The following is a 20,994-nucleotide window of genomic DNA, read 5'->3' as shown; positions in this document are numbered from 1 at the left end:
AAATTGATAGTAGGAAGAGGAACTAGTATTAGTAGGTGTATCTGAGTGCTCACTGACTCCTGGAACACCCTCCTCACTGATCTCTCTGCCCCCGGGAAAAATAGATCAGGATCCTCTCCAACGCATGTAAAAACTGGACGATACTGACAACTGGTAAATTGGCCAGTAAAGGAAAACCCCAGGTACCAATTATTTTGGAGGCCCATCATGTTCTACAAATAACATGCTGTTGTATTTCCATTTTTATCTTCAGATTAGGCACAACTTGTCATTTGCCTCTCTGAGGATGATTCCCAGATCTACCTGACTAGCCCCAACCTCAACCCATCTAGTCTTGCATTTCCTCTTGCCTCTCTATCTGGATGTCCTGTGGCACCTCAAGCTCAACATGTCCATAACCGAACTCCTTACCTCTATCTACACAGATCCCATCACATTTGAACCACCACCCTCCCTGCCTCCAAAGCCCGCCGCCTTGGCATCATCCTTGACTCCTTACTCTTTCAACTCTCACCCACAGTCTGCCCCTGAATCCATCAGATTTTCCTTCGCAACATAGCCAAGAAACACCCCATTCCTCTCCATCGATAATCACCGCACTGGTCCGGTGCTTGTCATGTCCTAGCTAGACTACTGATTCGGCCTCCTCACTGGTCTCCCTGCCTCCAGCCTCCCCCTTCTCCAATCTCAACATCACTCTGCTACTTGGATTATTATTCTAAAATACTGTTCTGCACTCATGTCCGCAGTCGTCCCCAACGTCTTGGCATCAAAAAGAAACTCCTAACCATTGACTTTAAGGAATTCCATCAGCTTTCTTTACCCCATACCTGACCATTCTCTTTATTAACAATAATGGTAATTTTCACACTTAAGTACTATGTGCCAAGCACTGTTCTAAGCACTGGAGTAGATATAAGGCAATCACGTTGGATACAATGCCTGTCCCACATGGGGCTCACTGTCTAACTACACCCCAGCTTGCATTCTCTGTCCCTCCCTAAGCCACTTTCTCACTGTACTTCATTTTCAGCTTTTCTGCCTCGTCCCCTAACTCACACCCCATTTTTTGCCTGGAAGGACCCACCCCACCCCCTCCGCTTTCAAATCGACAAGACATCAGCTGTCTTCATCTTCAGAGCTCTTCTGAAATCCCAACCCCTCCAAGATGCATTTCCAAATTAACTTTTCCTTTCCACAGGTGACATTCCTCTCAGCACTTCTGTACCACTTTAGCAATCTGGCACTCACAGCCTCCTGTTGCACTCATGTGCAAACCCATTTACTGGTTGTAATATTTAAGCAAGTTTTCCTCCTATCTGTAACTTATGTTTCTGTCTCTTCCATTAGACTGTAGGCGGGGACTGTGCCTCCAAATCTACTGTACTCTCCGAAATGTTTAGTACAGTGTTCTGTACATTCAGCAGGCATCTACATTTGTGCTTGACTGCCCTGAAAAGCTGATAATCTAATGGGGTAGACAGGCAGATACAGACTGCACACCGGCAACGAGAACAAAGAAAAAAACTCACGGATACAACTTGTAAAAAAAGGAAATTAATGAAAAGGGATCGAAGAGGCTTATATATATATATATATATATATATATATATATATATATATATATATATATATGTATATATATTTATATAAAAGTGTCAAGGGTTTTTGATGGGACGACATATCCAGAGGGTGCCTGATCAAGGAGCAAGCTTTTTAACAAGGGCCTTCAAGGTTTGGGGCGGGTGGGAAGGGGGCATGGAGGATTATTCTCTCATACTAATTGTGGGAGTACACTGCGCTAACACTACATATCAAGGAATTTACATGTAAGTTCCTTTGCCAAAGGCTTGTGGTTTATCTAGAACACAGTTGATGCCCTCAGCGTTTTGGGACAGCCCAACTGAGTCTGCCCAAGAAAAACTCTTGACTCATAGCATCAATAACCGGATCTACACAAAATGTGGAATTATTACGCATTAATAAAGCACAACTTCATCATCTAAATCATTACACATCTTGACCTATCAACAGAACCCTAAGTTTCATTCCATTTTAATATTATTTTTAATCATTTGCTTGTTAATTAGGCAGTTTATTTTTTCCCCAGACACCCTAGAAAGATGCTCTGATATTAGAGTATATTGGAAAGTCTGATGGCCAGGCTACATCAGAGATGAATAAAAGAACAGCGTACACCCAGACTGTGCCTTCTGAGGGGGGCAGAACATAGAGATTCACCCTCAAACCCCCTATGCTAAAATTCCCATTTGGCATTTAAAGTCCTAGACAAATCAAATTCAAAGCCCAGTGTGGGACATGAACTTTCAGAACTACTCTGAGATGAAGAAAATCTGACCCAGATTCGAAGACTAAAACACAAGCTTTGAAAAATGACAGTGAATTCAAATTTGTGAGAAACTAGGGAAGATGAACACATCCACTTATAAGACAATTTCACAGGAGCACCATCAGCTGTACAGAGACAGAGTGCCTTCAGATAATTGGAGGGCCTTTCCAAAACAAGAGGTAACGTTGCATTCTCTTAACTGTGCCAAAATCACACACATTTTTCCCCACAATGAATTCGCTCCCGCGCACCCTGTGAAGTTAGCATTTCAGAATAACCCCCCTACTTGTCCAAGTGCCGGGTTTCGTTGTCGGGGCCAAGTGGGCTATAGGTAGCAAAAAGGCCTACAACCAGCATGAATTTTTATGGAAAATTTCTGGTTGGATTTTAAGGTAATTACAGGAGTGAGCATTCAGCTGGATTGCATGGATTGATGCAACTCAGAGACCCTTGCTATGATGCCCAAGACGAATGGTTCCCTGATAAGACGAAATGGAGAGGGCGACAGGCTGTAGAATAGGTCAATATCGGGCTGTCATGAAGCCATTTGAGACACATAATTAATCTATTACTCACCTGGCATCATCATTCATTGTAGTGTGGTCAATAGGTGCCATGAAGCTCAGCAGCTTACTGAGGACATGATACCTGAACAGAGCCACAAACAAACAGGGAGCACGTTAGTTACTATTAACATAGAAAAACTAACAGATTATGTGAGCTAACAGACCCCAGCACGTATCACAGAACTTTCTGGCTATCCGGTGAAATGTGAAATAATTCACGTCTCTTTACCAGTCACAAATATAATCTCCCCTTTTCTTTAATGTCCCAAGGATGCTCACAAGCGTATCCATAAATGGCAGCAGTCCAATATCACTTTCGTTTTTAGCACGGTCTGAAGAAAGTGGACATGTTTGTGTTCTGGAGTTCATAACAACACTTGAATAGCATTCCAACCCACAGAGATTTGACTACCAATTTCCCTCTTCTTGCCGAATCTTAATCCCTCTTCAGGCACCACCATTAGCTAAACCATCTTCTGGAGGTAAGACAGATAATATATCTAAACTACATATAGATAATATAGATAATATAATAAGTACAGGTCTCTGGGAAATTTCTCTGGGCCTCATTAATCCAAGCAAACCCCTCAGCTTTACTAGTTCAGAGGCCTACAGAGAAGGCACTTGGGGCAATTTGTTGTGATTTCCTAAATGAGGACCGGGGGCATAGCACTGGGTCTGTTTGCCCGTGACCTTGGCAAAGAGGCCGATCAACCATTGGGCTCCTGTGGGTATGGAGCTGCTACTTAAAAATGGACTGCTCTGAGCTCAGGTTTAACCTGGGATTCCACACCCTTAAATTTAGTCGGAGAGATGGAAATGACTACGTCCAGAGTCATTTCTATCTGAACACACTCACTCCTTTTCCTCTGCTCCGATTAGAACAAGACAACACAATAACATGTGGAATTTTTTTCTTCCTTAATAATAATGATAATAATAATTGCGGTATTTGTCAAGCACTTACTATGTGCCAGGCACTCTAAGTGCTGGGGTAGATACAAGATAATTGGCTTGGACAAAGTCCCTGTCCCACATAGCGCTCCGAGTCTTAATACCTATTTTACAGATGAGGGAAGTGAGGCACAAAGAAGTGAAGTGACTTGCCCAAGGTCACTCAGCCAGAATTAGAACCCAGGACAAAATGTCTTCCTGGGCACTTGGAGGGAGCCCAGGCCGTAAGTGGAAGAGACATGGAGGCTGATTAGTTAAAGGTGTCTCATGTCACCTTTCCCTCTGCCCCGTGTCATTTTTTGATGCACCCGGGATGGGGTTTGTGTTACTTTTAAATGTGTGTGCTTTTTTGTTTTATTTGTTTACACATTTTCCCAATGTGGGGATAAGTGCCAGGCATCACACTAGTACACTCCTGGTGGGTCGCAGTTATGTCAGGCTTCTGCAAAAAATATACAAAGAGATTCAGAATAGATATCATCTTTGGGAGAAAAATAATTTAGATTCAGTGCCCAGCTCCAAAGATTCACTCTGTAAGCATGGATAAATGATTTCAGTTTCTAGTGCCTCTATTCCTCTCACCTATAAAAACACAGGAATAAAGAAAATTACATGTTCCCTGCCCAAATGGTTTGTGGGGAAAAATCGCTGGGTAAGTGCTTTGAATTCCTTAAAATAATTTTTTAAAAAAGACCTCTACTACTGAAATGGCATCAACTACTGTGTCCAACCTGATTGTCTTATATCTGCCCCAGAACTTAGTACAGCGTTTGGCACATAGTAAATGCTTAATAAATACCACAGTTAATCAGAAAGTGTGTTATATTATCACATTGTGGCTACTGCATTTGATCTTTCACGGTCCAAATAATTAGTCTGATCAAACGAAGACATATTCCATTTGACTTCTAATGAATGGCTTAAAACAATTACTTACCAAACTTATGAAAAAGGCTAGCACCACCAAGATTTGCTGTTAGCACTCCATTTATTATTCATTCACTTTTCTCAATCACTTGTATCTGTTCTCTCAAGTTTCGGTATACTTCTCCACTATATCTCATATCTATTGCCTCACCCATTAAGACTAAATTCTCGGAGGGGCAGGGCTTGTGGTCTGTTAACTTCTTTTATATGTTCTCCAAGCACCTGGTAAAATACTCCGCTCACAGTTACAGCGCAATAAGTACTATTGATATTGACGTTCTCAGAGAAACTCCACCAAATCTGATTAACTTATGAAATGTAAAACTCAGCAGAGCTCATATTCATAAGTTGAAATATCTATCGCCCTGAGAAGAGATTCCCCAGTCTATACTTTGTTTCATAGTTACACGGAGTTCTTATTACTTTATGAATATTTTATCATCAACATCAAAAGCTCTGAGCGACCGCGGCCAAGCACCGAACCGGTAACTCAAGTTATAATCAGGAAACATAAAAACGAAATGGGGTTGCCCTCTCTGACAGTCCAGCAGGCTAGCCTAGCACTTAGCTAATGGGGAAAGGCCCAGAAGTTTCTAGAACAGAGAAATAACTCATTCCTCGGGACCCTCCCAGGTGGGAAAAGAAAGAAGAGGGAGGAAGGAAAGGAGACGGGGCACAGCAGTGAGAAAGAGAGAGCGAATGGGATGGCTAGTCATTCAATTCTATACCTGAGCGCTTAGTACAGTGCTTTGCATAGAGAAAGCACTCAATAAATACGGCTGAATGAATACCAGAGTTCTGTTTTCAGCTGGTCTGTCCCTTCTCTTGTACCGATACACACCCAGATGCTTTTAGGACTAGGTCTTTGAGGCCTGCCACTAAAATCCTGCCACTACCATGATTCTGGAGTAGAGAGGTAGTTCAGAGGACCTCCAGGGATACACACTCTGGTGGATTTCAGCACAAGGGTCTCGGATGGGTCACTGAATTTGCAATCTGTGCATGTAACTTGCCTGCTAACTTCCAGATCAAAGAGGCATCTGGTATCTCCAAGAGCTGTGGGTAGCTATGCTGAAAGTGAGTGACATTAAAAAGAAATTCGGGCCTGGAAGACAGAAGGATCTGGGTTCTAATCAGGGCTCCGCCACTCAGCTGCTGTGTGACCATGGGCAAGTCACTTCACTTCTCTCGGTTTCCTCATCTGAAAAATGGGGATTAGGACTGTGAGCCCCATCTGTTACCGATTTGTACATTCCAAGTGCTTAGTACAGTGCTCTGCACATAGTAAGTACTCAATAAATACTATTGAATGAATGAATGTGGGACATGGACGGTGTCCAACCTGATTACCTTGTATCTACGCCCAGAGCTTAGAACAGTATCTGGGACATAGAAAGCGCTTAAATACCATTTTTTAAAAAATGCCAACATGGTCTCAGGAAAAGAGCAAGGCCCTGGGAGTCAGAAGACATGGGCTGCAGGACTAGCTCTGCCACCTCCCTGAGCTGTGAGACCTCAGGGAAGTCACTTAATCTCTTTGAATCTTAGCTTCATCATTTGTAAGATGAGAAAAAGAACACTACTCACCGAGATATTATACATATAAACTACATTACTGATTTGAATGCACACTGGAGAGAAAAATGCTATACAAATTCAACATACATTCTATTATTCTCATGTAACTCAAGGGAAGCATAGCTATTTTTGCTAGGAGTGTATGAAACGCCAAAAGACCGGCAAAGATGATGCCTGCGAAAGACAAGTTATTATTATTTTTATTAATCGTATTTATTGAGCGCTGTGTGCAAAGCATTGTACTAAGCGCTTGGGAGAGTACACTATAACATCAGACATATTCCCCGCCCACAACAAGCTCACACTCGGGAGGGAGAGACAGATATTAATATAAATAAATAAATTACATGTGCTGTGGGAAAGTGAGGGAGGATGAATGAAGGAGCAAGTCAGGGAGATAGAGAAAGGAGTGAGAGAAGAGGAGAGGAGGGCTCAAGTCAGGGAAGGCTTCCTGGAGGAGATGTGCCTTCAATAAGGCTTCGAAGTGGGAGAGAGTAAGTGTGTTTTTGCATGACAAGTCTTCACAATAAAGATGCAGTTTGGGCTACATTCTGCAACAGAGTTATCCGGGATTGCCTAGGGGACAAAACCAGTATTTTTGCTCCCTGTGATTATAAGCTGCCTCTAGGCTGAAAGCTTACCGTGGGCAGGGACTGTCTACCATCTCTGTTGTACTTTACTCTCCTAAGCACCTAGTATAGTGCTCTGTACACAGTAAGTGCTCAATAAATACCACTGATTGATTTTCCAAAATCAATCCAAGAATACTCCCACACCTGGGCAGTCAATGACCCCAGAACTTTTCAGTCAGATGGATCGGGCGATGGGGAGATGAGGAGGACCCGAGGACACAATCTTAAGGCAAAATACTCTGCCAACACTAACACAACCTATTGCTTTCAGCTGAACTGCAGCTACGGGATTCAAATTTCCCTTTGGTTAGTTGGACGGCATGTTAAATATCATTTATAACTTTATGATAGAGATGTTGATTCAGGAAAATTCTTGATCCGATTCATCGGTAGGCTTTTCATGCAGATCCGGTCCAAGAGCTGAAATGGATTTTGTACTTTCAATAGCAGGACTGATTCTGGGAGGTATAAATAAAAACGAAGAACGTTGGAGGTAGTCTTCCCAGTATGCTTAGCATACTGATCAGGCGCCAGTCTTAAGCCCCACACTCTCATGACCAGTGGTGAACCACAAGGAGGGTAACGAGGACTGAAGGAGAGGTATAAACTGTAGCTTGAGGGATTTAAGCATAAAGAAAAATTTCCTGATGGCCAAGGTTATTAAATATTGGAATGGGTTACTACAAGAGGTTGGAAAATAATCTTTAAAATAAGACAGATTCTTATTTGGGGAGAGTCTTTTTTTAAGTGCAAATCTCCCTGAAGGGAAGAGTGTGATCTAGAAATCCCTTCCAATCCTGTTGGCTGCACGATCCCTCAATGACACTTAAATCATAAATGGCCTCTTTTGAGCATACAGCAGTTCATTTTATTGTAGGAAATTAAGGTCTAAACAACAAAAATCATTGAAAGAATTGGATTAAAGCATCTGAAGCATCTGGCAACTCTATTTTTTGTTCTGGTCTTTTGTATAAACTGCACAGTCAGGGAATCATTTAGGCATCTTGCAGAACTGGAACCTACCCAAAGGCAGAAACTCTTATTTTCTCCCCCCCACAAAAAAATTTTGTTTATGGGTGAAGGGCTACATTTTCCCTCCTATCTCACATTCTCCACACAGACAAGCACGGCATGGCATTTTATTACTCTGTGTAGATACGTGGTTCCATACAACCCATGAAATTGGGCCAAAGAACATAATCCTGCTCTCAAGGAGTTTACCGATTAAAAGATAGAAACAGTACATTGCAGGATGAAAAACACCCAAAGAATAATATTGCTACTTTGTGTTCCTCTAGTGCTTTTCTCTGAGGACTCAAGGCATTTTGCACACATTATCTCATTCATCCACACACCACCCTTGAGGAAGGGGGCAAGGACTGTCAGTCCCACTTTAGAGTCTGGGAAATTGAGGCACAAAGAAATGAAGCATGTTACTCAAGGTCACATATTAAGTAAATGGCAAAGAGAAGATATTATCTTGGCTACTTTTCCCATCATTATGTCTCTGGTAAAAGGGAGGAATTACCAAAATAAAGAAATAAATACTAACAGCAAAACAGAATGACAGAAGACTAAAGGTGAAAAGCAAAAACACAATATTTCAGGGTTTACTTGAGGTAACTTACCGGAGTTTTCTTCCTTTGCTGGCTTTCCTATCCACTTTCTTGTGAATTTTACTCCGTAACTTCTGAATAGCCAGCCATTGCCTGCAGTGGTCAAAATGAAAGTTATGCCACATCACAAATGGAGTTTCTTTACACTGATAACTCTGCGGCAGGAAATCATCGAATCACCCTAAATTCTTCTTAGGTTGAGGCCAAAGAGACTAATCAATTGAGAAGCACTTGTACAATGAAAGGAGCAAAAAATAGTTGGATAATTATTTTGCCAAATTTGGTCAGCAATGTCACTTAGTACCTGGCGATTCAAGCTGCAGTGATAGAAGTTAAATCCACATATCAGCCGAAAAACACATCAAACTTCATCTTATATAGGAGTTTTCTTTGAAAAAAATTTTTTAATCCAAATGATTTGGTTTGACATTTAGGTTAATTATGAAGAGGCTTGAAATCTAAGACCCACTCTAGTCTAATTTGCTAAAACAGTTTGTTTTGTTTTTAAACTTTGTGCTCTCTTTTTTTTTTTAATTAGCAACCCTAACTCTTCATGTAAAAAGGCAACAAACTTCAGAAAATTTAGTTTGAGTCTATGGTAATTTTAAATGAATAAACAATAAAGTGTTAATTTTTTCAATAGGAGAGTCCTTGGCTAAGAAAATTATAAAGAAACTGCTAGTAGGAACAAATGTGAAAAAACAAGCCAGTCATGTTAGTTGATTTACACAATGAAAATTCAACATCAGAAAAAAAAAAAATCAAGCAAAATCCAATTACTGCAATCTTAATATAATCTTAATTGCCATAATCTATTTTATTGTAAAGTCAGATAAAAGTACAATATAATCACCACTTAAATGCAGTTTTGCTCCATCATATTAAATTTATAGTGAATCATTATCCATAAAATTTCAGACATATACAAAATGTGACTCACTGCCTTAAAATTCAGGTAAGATTTTATTTCAATTTGATTATTTAATCAACACAAATTTTGTATTGCACCTTTCCCTTTACCCAATTACCATCCTGCCCCAAATTCTACTCTGGCTTTTTCAGTTTTCATTCCTTTAATGATTTTGCAAATCATGACTCATGACTATTTAAAATTGCACTATTCATTAGGTAGCACTCGCAAACGCTCTTTTTACTTTCCAACTACTAGATGAAGCAGATGCCCACAAGAGCTTTCCTGGCTTATTTTACATTCTCTCCTGACACCTGGGTAGCACTGCCATTTTTAACTGGGGTGACATCTCTTTTTCCTCTAAACAAAAGAGGTGGAGCCCGTATATTAAAAAAAGAATGAGAAAAAGCTTAAACTCCTTACAAGAGCCTCTCGAGCTGAATTTTGACAATAGATAAGCCTCAAACCTGGAGGCTGGAAAGCAAGCAGAAAAGGATCACCGTTTAATCTAGAAAAAGCACTTATGTTGACTAAAAAAGTTGAACACAAATGCCTGCTATTCCAAGAGTTCAAAGCTTTGTTCAAGACACCTCAGGGTTTCTTGGGATCGCTCCGCTTTCACTCTTGCAACAGTGCCTTTCTTTTTTGTTCTCAGTGTTTATTCTAACAGGTCCACCTCTGCCGTGGGTTATAAAGGTACGGAAGTTCGAAGGCGAGCAAGTTGTGGATGAATAAGAAGCTACAACTGATTCCTTACCTGCCCATGGCCACCTGATCATTCGGATCCAAGGAACTGGTCTTTCGTTCTATAAGTTCTCGCAGGAGCTAGGGGAATAGAGAGGTTGATGTATTTATTAATCATCTCCAAGGACCGAAATGACTTAAAACGGGCACAGTAGGAATTCTGAATGACACAGCGAAGGTGCTAAAACTGTAATCAATAAGACACAATTCTGTGACAAGAGTACGACTGGACGTGTTAACCCCTTCTTACTCTTTTTATCATTATTACTGAAAGGGAGGTTTCGCTGCAGCAAAAGGGAAAAAAAAAAAACGGAAGCCTATTAAGCAGACTTATTGTTAACCGGCAGTTCATTTCAGATAGATCAATGTATGGTGTGGCATTCCCTTCATCGTTTTATGATTAGTTTCATCCACCTCATTGATATCAATAGAAAATCTTTAAAAGGTCAGGCAGAAACGGCTGCACGGCAGAGAGAAGTGAGCATTACTCTCTCACCAAGAGGACAAAAGTGAATGCCTGGCTTACGACCTATGACCCACCCAGCAAGCAAGAAGGCCTTCCGGAGGCAAAATTCATTATAACATATAATTAAAAGTTGCTAGTGTAAAACACAAAATCCTGGGCAGCATGAACCACTGGTCTGACCCAATAACAGCATTTCTCATGCAGACTTCTCCATTTCCTTCAACTTCCCATAGCGAGTACCATCTTGATTAATAAGGCGATATACTTGTACATAAGACAATTATTTAGAGTCAGATTTCTGGGAAGAAGTCTTAGGAGGCTGAGTCACACAGTACATAAGACCGTACCTCACCCTGTATTATTAATTTTAAGGGAACTCTAAATTACTCCCCTGCTTCCCTTTACAGTCCTGAACACGAGCCCAAAACAGTAGCAATCACACCGACCTTGGAATTCACATTAAAATCTATGAATCCTGAGTGGATTCAGTAGCTGTGGAATCAGGAGTCAAAAAAAAAAAGGGACAAGAAAGAATATCTGGAAAAGAGTGAAATAAAAAAAGTTATAATGATAAACTGCTAATAAAAGAGTCCTACAAAGCCCCCTACCAAAGGCAGGTGAGAAGCAGCAGGGATTAAAATGGCAAAAATGTTTAAGGTGAAAAACCTCAAGGAAGACAGGACAACAAACTAGATATTGCTGATTATACACCAGAAGTACAGATGTAACATTAAAACGTGATTGTTCACCCACATGAATTTTATAAAAACCTTTACGAAATATGCCATGCGTAGCTATAGCGATAGTTCAATCAAGCTAGACGGCTGAAACCACTGGATGGATTTAAGAGTACTGGAATATATTTCTACCAAAATAGTTCGTTCTTTATTTTGGCTTAGGTAAAAATTTCGAGAATCAAAACAAATTGTATTAAAAAACGCTCCCTTCGCTAGGTATATTTTTTCTTGCAATATGAAAAGGGGGATCTCGACCACAATTACGAAGCCTCCCACGACGTTCTTTTCATTTGCTTATTTTGGCGATTATTACCACAGCAATTACTTTTAAAAATGCAGGGACTAGAGGCCACTGGTTTATTATCACTAGAAAACAGCAAGCTATTTCTCTGCCCTGTTTATCTGATTGATTCCCAACATCTTTCTGGCAGCCAATCTATCAGTTTATCTCTGCTACTTCATCACAGTCACTTCTGGCAGCTAAATACAAGATCCAAATCCAGTGTTACACAGACATACGACACAGTAAACCTATGTAACACTGCTGCTCTGTAAACAGCTGCCCTTAAGGCTAAGCAAAAATAGGCTCTGGTTTCTAGTCAATATTCTGTCAAAAGTGAGGTGGGGGGGAGAGTTTAGAAGAAAGGAATGAAGGCCCCTTACTCTGCTTCCTGCTGCATACGGATCAGAGCTGCCGTAAGGTTTTCTCACTTCCCTCGTCCTGAGCTACAGGAGTGCAGTCGGATTCACTAGGGAGTAAATGCATGGTAGGTGGCCCCAAAATAAGAAGAATCCCTTGCTCACAAGCAAGCCCCAACTGCCATTTCTATGGCCTGGAAGGCAGTACATCCAATAAAATCTAGGTACCACACCTAGAATCGTTTCTAAGATTCAGATACAGAAAGCAGCGGGGCCTAGTGGATAGAGCACAGGCCTGGATGTCAGAAGAGCCCGCCACTTCCCAGCTCTGCTGTGTGATCTTGGGGAAGTCACTTCACTTCTCTGGGCCTGTTACCTCATCTGTAAAATGGACATTGAGCTGTGAGCTCAATGATGGCTATTTTTAATCAAAGGGGTGGCAGGGAAGCCAGGATAGCCTCTCTCTCTCCCCCATTCTCCTTATCTCCATCTTGATGGGAACAGCTCTTATAGAGCGCTTGCTCTGTGCAAAGCACTGTATGAAGCACTTGGGAGAATACAATGCAACAACGCACACATTCCCTGCCCACAGCGAGCTCGCAGTCTAGAGGACGAGCTCACACGTAAAGGGCCCTTTAAACTGGTTACAGAATGTTTGCTGTCAGATTTTTTTTTTCCTGACAAACTGACATACCTCTGGGATGGGAAAGTTCAACATGCAACCAGACATATGGAAATGCCATCATTTATTGAAATGTCATCAACTTTGAATTACCTATGTTAATGGAAAGGAGGAAAACACGAATGTGTGAAATCCAGAGATAATCCCAACACATAATTGGCCTTTAGAAATAACCTGTTCCCCCAAACATTCTACCAGAGTTAACAGAGAAGCAACATGGCCTATCGGAAAGAGCAAGGGCCTGGGAATCAGACGTCATGGATTCTAATCCTGGCTCTGCCACATGACTGCTGTGTGACCTTGGGCAAGTCACAACTTCTCTGTGCCGCAGTCACCTCATCTGTAAAATGGGGATTGAGACTGAGCCCCAGGTGGGACAGGGACTGTGTCCAACCTGATTACTTGTATGTACCCCAGGGCTCAGAACACCTAGTAAGCGCTTATATACTGTAATAATTATTATTAGTATTATTATTAACAATACCCAAATTGAGTTGTCGCATTAATGAGTGATAAAATGGCAGGAAGGCACTGATCGGGGAGGAGCCTAAGGTATGAATAATAACCGAACTGGATAACTTGTCGCAGAACAAAGAGTATACCGTATTGATCTAAATTTTTTTTAGTATCGGCTTCCTAGACTGTGAGCGGAAAACCAGAATGAACATCTAGTGGTACAACTGAGGATCAAAGTGAAAAATGGCCTCACACCAGAAGGCGGGGCCCTGGCCACTCTGAAAAAGTGGCCTCATCCGTGAGCCCCATGCGGGACAGGGACTGCGTCCAACCTGACCACCTTGTATCTAAGCATCATAATAATAATGTTGGTATTTGTTAAGCGCTCACTAGGTGCCGAGCACTGTTCTAAGCGCTGGGGTAGATACAGGGGAATCAAGTTGTCCCACGTGAAGCTCACAGTTAATCCCCATTTTACAGACGAGGGAACTGAGGCACAGAGAAGTGAAGTGACTTGCCCACAGTCACACAGCTGACAAGTGGCAGAGCCGGGATTCGAACTCATGACCTCTGACTCCCAAGCCCGGGTTCTTTCCACTGAGCCACGCTGCTTCTCATGGCACAGTAGATAGAGCACGGGCCTGGAAGTCAAAAGGTCATAGGTTCTGATCCCTGCTCTGCCACTTGCCTACTCTGTGACCTTGGGCACGTCATTTCACTTCTCTGGGCCTCAGTTACCTCATCTGGAAAATGGGGATGGAGACAAGTGAGCCCCTCGTGGGACAGGGACTGCGTCCAACCCGATTTGCCTGTATCCATCCCAGCGCTTAGAACAGTGTCTGGCACATTAAAAGGGCTTAACAAATACCATAATTATTATTATTACCCCAGCGCTTAGTACATCTGGCACATAGTAAGCACTTCACAAACACCATTGGGGGGGGGGGGGGGAGACCGGCACTGCACAGGCAAAGAGGGATATGGAGGGGCAAAGCAAGGTACTTGAAACTGCGAGATGGTGACAGCGAGACTCCAACTCTCCCTGAAGCAGAGAGGATGCCAAAGTACCACAAATCCTGAGCCCAGCCACATCCTGCCTATTGAGAACAGGAGCAGGGCTATGGACCAGCTTACCTTCCTCTCCTCCTCCCGTGTCAGCCCCCTAGGCCCTGCCCGGGGCCCCATCCCCATCTAGACTCCGAGTTCTCTGCTGTCCGCTGCTGTGCAGCCCTTGGCCCAGATGGCTCTGTTTAGTGCATGTGTAGTATTTGCTTTAAAACAATTATAACCAGAACGATACACCTTTCATTTTATTTTTTTTTTAACCAGTGCCCCGTTTCAGTGCATTCCGCCTTGCTTTCGTTCCTGGGTACCAAGTCCTGTAAGCTTCTTGCAGGCAGACATTATATCTACCAACACTATTCTACTAAACTTTCCCTTGCACTTAGTACAGAGCTCTCCACAAAGTAAGTACTCAATAAATACCATTAACAGATGAATTATTTCTTGGGAATTTGCTGGCCATACCAAATTTCTGTCTCGGGCTGCCAAAGATTCAGTTTATCTGTACTTCTGAAAAAGATCTTTTGCTCTGTATTTACTTGGTATTTCAAGCATACATCCAGTTCTTGCATATCATGGGGGCTGCTCTCTTGCAAAGTCCTACATGATGATGTTGGTATTTAAGTGCTTGTTACATGCTAGGCATTGTGCTAAGCACTGGGGAGGCTGCAAGCACAGTGAATTAGACAGTGTCCCTGTCCAATGTGGGGCTCACAGTCTTAATCCCCATTTTACAGATGAGATAACTAAGGCACAGAGAAAAGATGACTTGCCTAAGGTCATACAGCGGGCAAGAGGCAGAACTAGGATTAGAACCCATGACCTTCTGACTTTCAGGCCCATGCTCTATCCACTATACCATGCGCTTATATTAAGAGAAACCCACACAATAGTCTTGGCCTGTTCCAGTCTCAGGCGTACACACACAAATTACTTCTCCCAAGACAACAGCCAACTGTTCCCAAACTAGCAAACATTCCCTAATTCCCTAACAATGTTCTAGCCACAAACCGTGGTGAAAATACATGTCCTGACAAAACTGAGGCTATTTATTAGTTACATTCAAAAATCTTCTGCACCCAACAATTTTCTCACTATTACTCTTCTTGTGCTATCTTACAGACTGGACACACAAATTCCGCAACAAATTTACATACTAAAGAACACTTGAAACACTTGAATCCAGCAGGTGTTAAAGCAACTTTGGTACAGAGAAAGCTCACTGGAGTCTTGTCACCACCTACCCTAGGATCCTACAATGGAAGGAGGGTAAGGTAGAGAAAACAATTAGCACATCTTGGCGAGGGAACCATTACCCAGGGACCTGGGCTTTAATAATTCAGCACCAACGATTCCTCAGTGGAAACAGGTGAGAAGGGCTTCAGTGGGGGAAAAGCAGATCGGGTAGTGAATTTGCTTTGGAAAGAAAATTAGGCTTTGCAGGAACTTGCCTGCTTTGCCCAGTGGCCCACTGTCAGTGGATGAAGACGGGGGAGAAAATTCAATATGCCTCCAGTATAAGCTGGATCTTTGCATCTGAGCTTTCTCAAACCTCACAATCACAAATCTAGAACTACTCCTTTGTTCCATCAAAACTAAGGGGGCAGATTTACAGAGAGTTAACACCTGTTGGGCAATGACGCTCAGGCTGACCGGAACATACGATGGCTAGAATAGGGAGTACCAACTTTTCTCACCACGAGTCACAGTAAATAAACTCCGCCTGTCGGTGGTGACGGCGAGGGTGGTGGGGGGTTTAAAGGGCATGATGACCTTGCCAGTGCAGTCGTTCTGCCTTTAAAAGCCACCCACACTTCCCCTTCCCCCTTCAAATGAGCCCCTGGAAACATGGTGTGTGTATGAGAGAGAGAGTCTATCTGGCTACTGTTGTACTCTCCCAAGTGCTAACAATAGGGTCTAACACTCAGTGGGTACTCAATAAAATCCCTCGATTTACTGATCGTGCCCTGGGGGCTGTGCCACTTGTCGGGAGTCATGAGTTACCAGGTCTGACATTCGGTGGACTCGGGACAGGTGTCAGGTCATATTTGGCTACAGGCGGCAGCTTGAGCACTCCTGAGCCAGAGGGAGTGGCCTGTGAGGACCCTGGTTCTAACCTTTAAAAAAAAAAAAAGTGTGCCCATAATCCAGTCATTTCCAAGCTTCATGTCTCAACTTATCCTTCTCCAAAACCAGTGGTCAAATTTATTAACGACTGAAATCAACAGTGAAAACTGTGAAAAAGAATAAAGTGGTGGTATTAGACATCAATGAAGGTTATTAGACCTCCTGGGATGAAATGGAGGACAAGTGGTGAAGAAGCAAATATAATATTAAAGGGAAATAAAAGCAGGCAGAGGTGGAAGGCAGGCTATGCAAATAAAATCACGAAACATCTCATTATATCTAAATAGGGCGATTCTTAGTACTGGAGTTATAAATCACTCTCGCACTGGTTACTAAAATGAAAGAGGATATGTAGCCAGAGGCTACCACTTTTAAAAAGTCAGGGTAGCCCTGCCTCGGTGACTCTGGTCTTTCAAGAGTTGATTGGTTTTTTCCGCTTTCTGGTTCACCATGTTGCACTCCACCTATTCTTCTGAACTAGCTTTGGCTTGGGATTCGAAAATGAATGATAAATTCATTTGTGGAATAAAGCAACACTGTTTTCCCAGCATAAGGTCTAAAATCCTTCCAAAGCTGTAGTTCACCAAACTCGGTGAACGAGACTAAAATTTACGAGTCAAAACAGAAAACTTTTTCATGAGATACCATATATTCTATCGGGAGTGATATATAGTGTCTCCCAATGTCTAATGATTAACTTGGAAGTGTAAGTAAATCACTATCAGCATTAAACCCTTAAATCACGATCAGCATTAAACCCTCTCATGTGATAACAGAGTAGGAATTGAGCAATTCTAACCCTAAAAGCCACTTCTTTTAACCCTCTATTTCTTCCCTTTATCACCCCTGGAACAGGTACACAAAACAGGTTTCTACTAGGAACTTGCACAGAGGGCTCTGATGGTTCAGTTGCCTACTATCTCTGCTCAGGTCCCAAAAACACACAATCACCTGCCCAGTCTCCTGTGGGCATCTTCAAACTGAAGGACAACTCTACGATTCCTCAGCCGGGCAATGACAATAGTCTCCATGGGGGCCTAGCGTGAGACAGGAGGATATTCATTCATTCATTCATTCAATAGTATTTATTGAGCGCTTACTATGTGCAGAGCACTGTACTAAGCGCTTGGGATGAACAAGTCGGCAACAGATAGAGACGGTCCCTGCCGTTTGACGGGCTTACAGTCTAATCGGGGGAGACGGACAGACAAGAACAATGGCACTAAACAGCGTCAAGGGGAAGAACATCTCGTAAAAACAATGGCAACTAAATAGAATCGAGGCGATGTACAATTCATTAACAAAATAAATAGGGTAACGAAAATATATACAGTTGAGCGGACGAGTACGGTGCTGTGGGGATGGGAAGGGAGAGGTGGAGGAGCAGAGGGAAAAGGGGAAAATGAGGCTTAAGCTGCGGAGAGGTAAAGGGGGGGATGGCAGAGGGAGTAGAGGGGGAAGAGGAGCTCAGTCTGGGAAGGCCTCTTGGAGGAGGTGATTTTTAAGTAAGGTTTTGAAGAGGGAAAGAGAATCAGTTTGGCGGAGGTGAGGAGGGAGGGCGTTCCGGGACCGCGGGAGGACGTGACCCGGGGGTCGACGGCGGGATAGGCGAGACCGAGGGACGGCGAGGAGGTGGGCGGCGGAGGAGCGGAGCGTGCGGGGTGGGCGGTAGAAAGAGAGAAGGGAGGAGAGGTAGGAAGGGGCAAGGTGATGGAGAGCCTTGAAGCCTAGAGTGAGGAGTTTTTGTTTGGAGCGGAGGTCGATAGGCAACCACTGGAGTTGTTTAAGAAGGGGAGTGACATGCCCAGATCGTTTCTGCAGGAAGATGAGCCGGGCGGCGGAGTGAAGAATAGACCGGAGCGGGGCGAGAGAGGAGGAAGGGAGGTCAGAGAGAAGGCCGACACAGTAGTCTAGCCGGGATATAACGAGAGCCCGTAATAGTAAGGTAGCCGTCTGGGTGGAGAGGAAAGGGCGGATCTTGGCGATATCGTAGAGGTGAAACCGGCAGGTCTCGGTAACGGATAGGATGTGTGGGGTGAACGAGAGGGACGAGTCAAGGATGACGCCGAGATTGCGGGCCTGCGGGACGGGAAGGATGGTCGTGCCATCCACGGTGATGGAGAAGTCTGGGAGCGGACCGGGCTTGGGAGGGAAGATGAGGAGCTCAGTCTTGCTCATGTTGAGTTTTAGGTGGCGGGCCGACATCCAGGTGGAGACGTCCCGGAGGCGGGAGGAGATGCGAGCCTGAAGGGAGGGGGAGAGGACAGGGGCGGAGATGTAGATCCGCGTGTCATCTGCGTAGAGATGGTAGTCAAAGCCGTGAGAGCGGATGAGTTCACCGAGGGAGTGAGTGTAAATGGAGAACAGAAGAGGGCCGAGAACTGACCCTTGAGGAACTCCAACAGTTAAAGGATGGGAGGGGGAGGAGGCTCCAGCGTAGGAGACCGAGAATGATCGGCCAGAGAGGTAAGAGGAGAACCAGGAGAGGACAGAGTCCGTGAAGCCAAGGTGAGATAAGGTATGGAGGAGGAGGGGAAAACCCTGCCGGAGAACTGGTTCGACCAAACAATCAAAGGTATTTAGTGAGCGGATACTGTGTGCGGAGCGCTGTACTAAGCACTTGGGAAAGTCCAACAGCCACCTCTTACAGAACCTATGGGGATTTCCCTCTTAAATGACACTCAACTGTGACTGAGATGCTCTGAATATTATTATGAAGGCCATTAGAGTCAGAAGGTTTTACTACTAATGGCTGATCAGCACTAATAATAGAAAGCTGACACTTAACAATTCAGAAAGGCATGACCCACCCTCTAATCATCTCCATCTGGCCACCAATTTGGGGGAGTGTCTGAAAAAAGCTGTTTTCAGGAATCCTGTTTCTCTTTCACCAACACTTTTTCCACTCTATTTTTCATAACATCAGTGGAAACACTTTACCCTTAGAGATAACCACTAAATTTAAAAGTACACACCGCAGCCTTGTGAGATTATATAGTTTAGAGAGGTTGCTCAGTTGGTTCTTAAAGCAAGAACTTTGGAAGAAATGAGGGACAAACCATGGGTATCTTCCCCATCCCCTCCACCCCCCAGTTTCAATCTGATAAAAGTTTCCAGGCCTTGAATTTAGAGCACGGCTCCAGGCATTCTACCCTGTGCACACCACATTACACTAAGGACGGGCTATTGATTCAAATGCCAATATTGATGTTCTGGGTGGATCTGAAAGTTGACAGACCTAAAGAGCTGCATGTGAATCAATGGTATTTACTGAGCATTTACTGTGTGCAAGGCACTGTACTAAGAACTTGGGAGAGTACAATACAAGAGCGTTGGTAAACAGGTTCCCCGCCCACAAGGAGCTTGCGTATTGAAGTATTTTCACAAGATCCTTTTTTAAGGTGACGAAACATAAAAATAACTGCACTCTTGATCCAATATTTGTTACTGGTCAAAAGATGACTAAACCTACACTGGTCTTGTTTTTGATACCTTTCCCTCGTTATCTGGAGAGAGCAATTTGATGCTTTTCAAACCCAAACATTCAAGGACGTGTGCCCAGGCCCCTTTTTTTTATTTAAAGGCTTCGTGCGACTTTCTGGAAAAACCAAACAGACTCTAAATGGCAGCATTATTTAAAAATAAGATTAAAAATGAAGTGCTGCTCTTAATGAAAATCAGTTCGGTTTTCCAACAGCTCATTATGAGAAGAGAATTCAAATCAAACTCTAAAATGTGCCATTAACCATCAACTGAACCATTGGAAAGCTACACGCCAACTGGAAGAATATCGTATTGCCATTAACCTTAAGAATGGTTTGAGATATCTCTTATTCACTAAAATCTAAATGCATCCAATTAAAGCCACCAGATCAACTGTCCAAATTAATCACATACCAATTTAATTAAGGTAAACCAACCTGTCAGAAAGCTTACCTCATCTCTATTCCTCAAGATTATCGACTTTTAATAGTTCACTGGATTGGTAATTACTTGTTTATGGCATTATCAAATGGCTGAAAGACAAGAACCCCGTATGCCACCAGGACAAATTTAGACAGGTCGCAGACAGAAACCCAGCGGAGAAAAGAATGCTGGTCAAACTGGGGTTCTAAAGAGGAAATCCCCTGATGCTGTTCTGAAGACTTGCCCCCATTACATCCAGAGTGACGGAAGCAGTCGGATCAAAACTAAACAGAGCCGGGAGCAATGTGAAAAATCCTAATGAGCCCTCAGAAATCCAAATATTGATCTGTCGCAACCTCGGTTCAATTAGTTTTTTTGGAACAATATGAGCTGGCAACAAGTTTAAAGACTGTGCAATGCCTCTAAAGAGAAAGAATTAAAGCAGCCACTTCTGTATTACTAAAGTGCCCAGAGTGTCTTGTGAGAAATCACATTTTATCAAAGGGAAGTCAGTAAGAGCAATTCAGAGAGGGAGATACATATGCGGTGAGGAATTTTCCATAGGCAAAGGAGGTTCATTTTAAAAAGTAAGGTCACAGTCTACAGGAAGCAAGACCACTGACTACTTGTAGGCATACCCAA

General features: G+C 43.0%; 1 protein-coding gene across 2 annotated transcripts in view; it reads right to left on the bottom strand.

The window, feature by feature from the left end:
- Positions 1-20,994, bottom strand: part of AATF (apoptosis antagonizing transcription factor) — a 93,165-nt gene that overhangs the window by 29,254 nt on the left and 42,917 nt on the right. Inside the window, exons 9-11 of one of the 2 annotated variants that reach the window (XM_007672906.4) lie at positions 10,291-10,358; positions 8,636-8,716; positions 2,927-2,998 (exon numbers count right to left, since the gene is read on the bottom strand). In XM_007672906.4, the coding sequence (XP_007671096.2) occupies positions 2,927-2,998; positions 8,636-8,716; positions 10,291-10,358 (221 nt within the window). Of the gene's footprint in view, positions 1-2,922; positions 2,999-8,635; positions 8,717-10,290; positions 10,359-20,994 lie in introns of those variants that run through there. The other variant, XM_001508352.5, reaches the window with a different exon arrangement.

Source organism: Ornithorhynchus anatinus, chromosome 17 (genome assembly GCF_004115215.2).
Source record: "Ornithorhynchus anatinus isolate Pmale09 chromosome 17, mOrnAna1.pri.v4, whole genome shotgun sequence".
In the NCBI taxonomy this organism is placed as follows: Eukaryota; Metazoa; Chordata; class Mammalia; order Monotremata; family Ornithorhynchidae; genus Ornithorhynchus; species Ornithorhynchus anatinus.
Note: the sequence above shows the minus strand (reverse complement) of the source record. Positions and strands in the feature narration are given on the sequence as shown.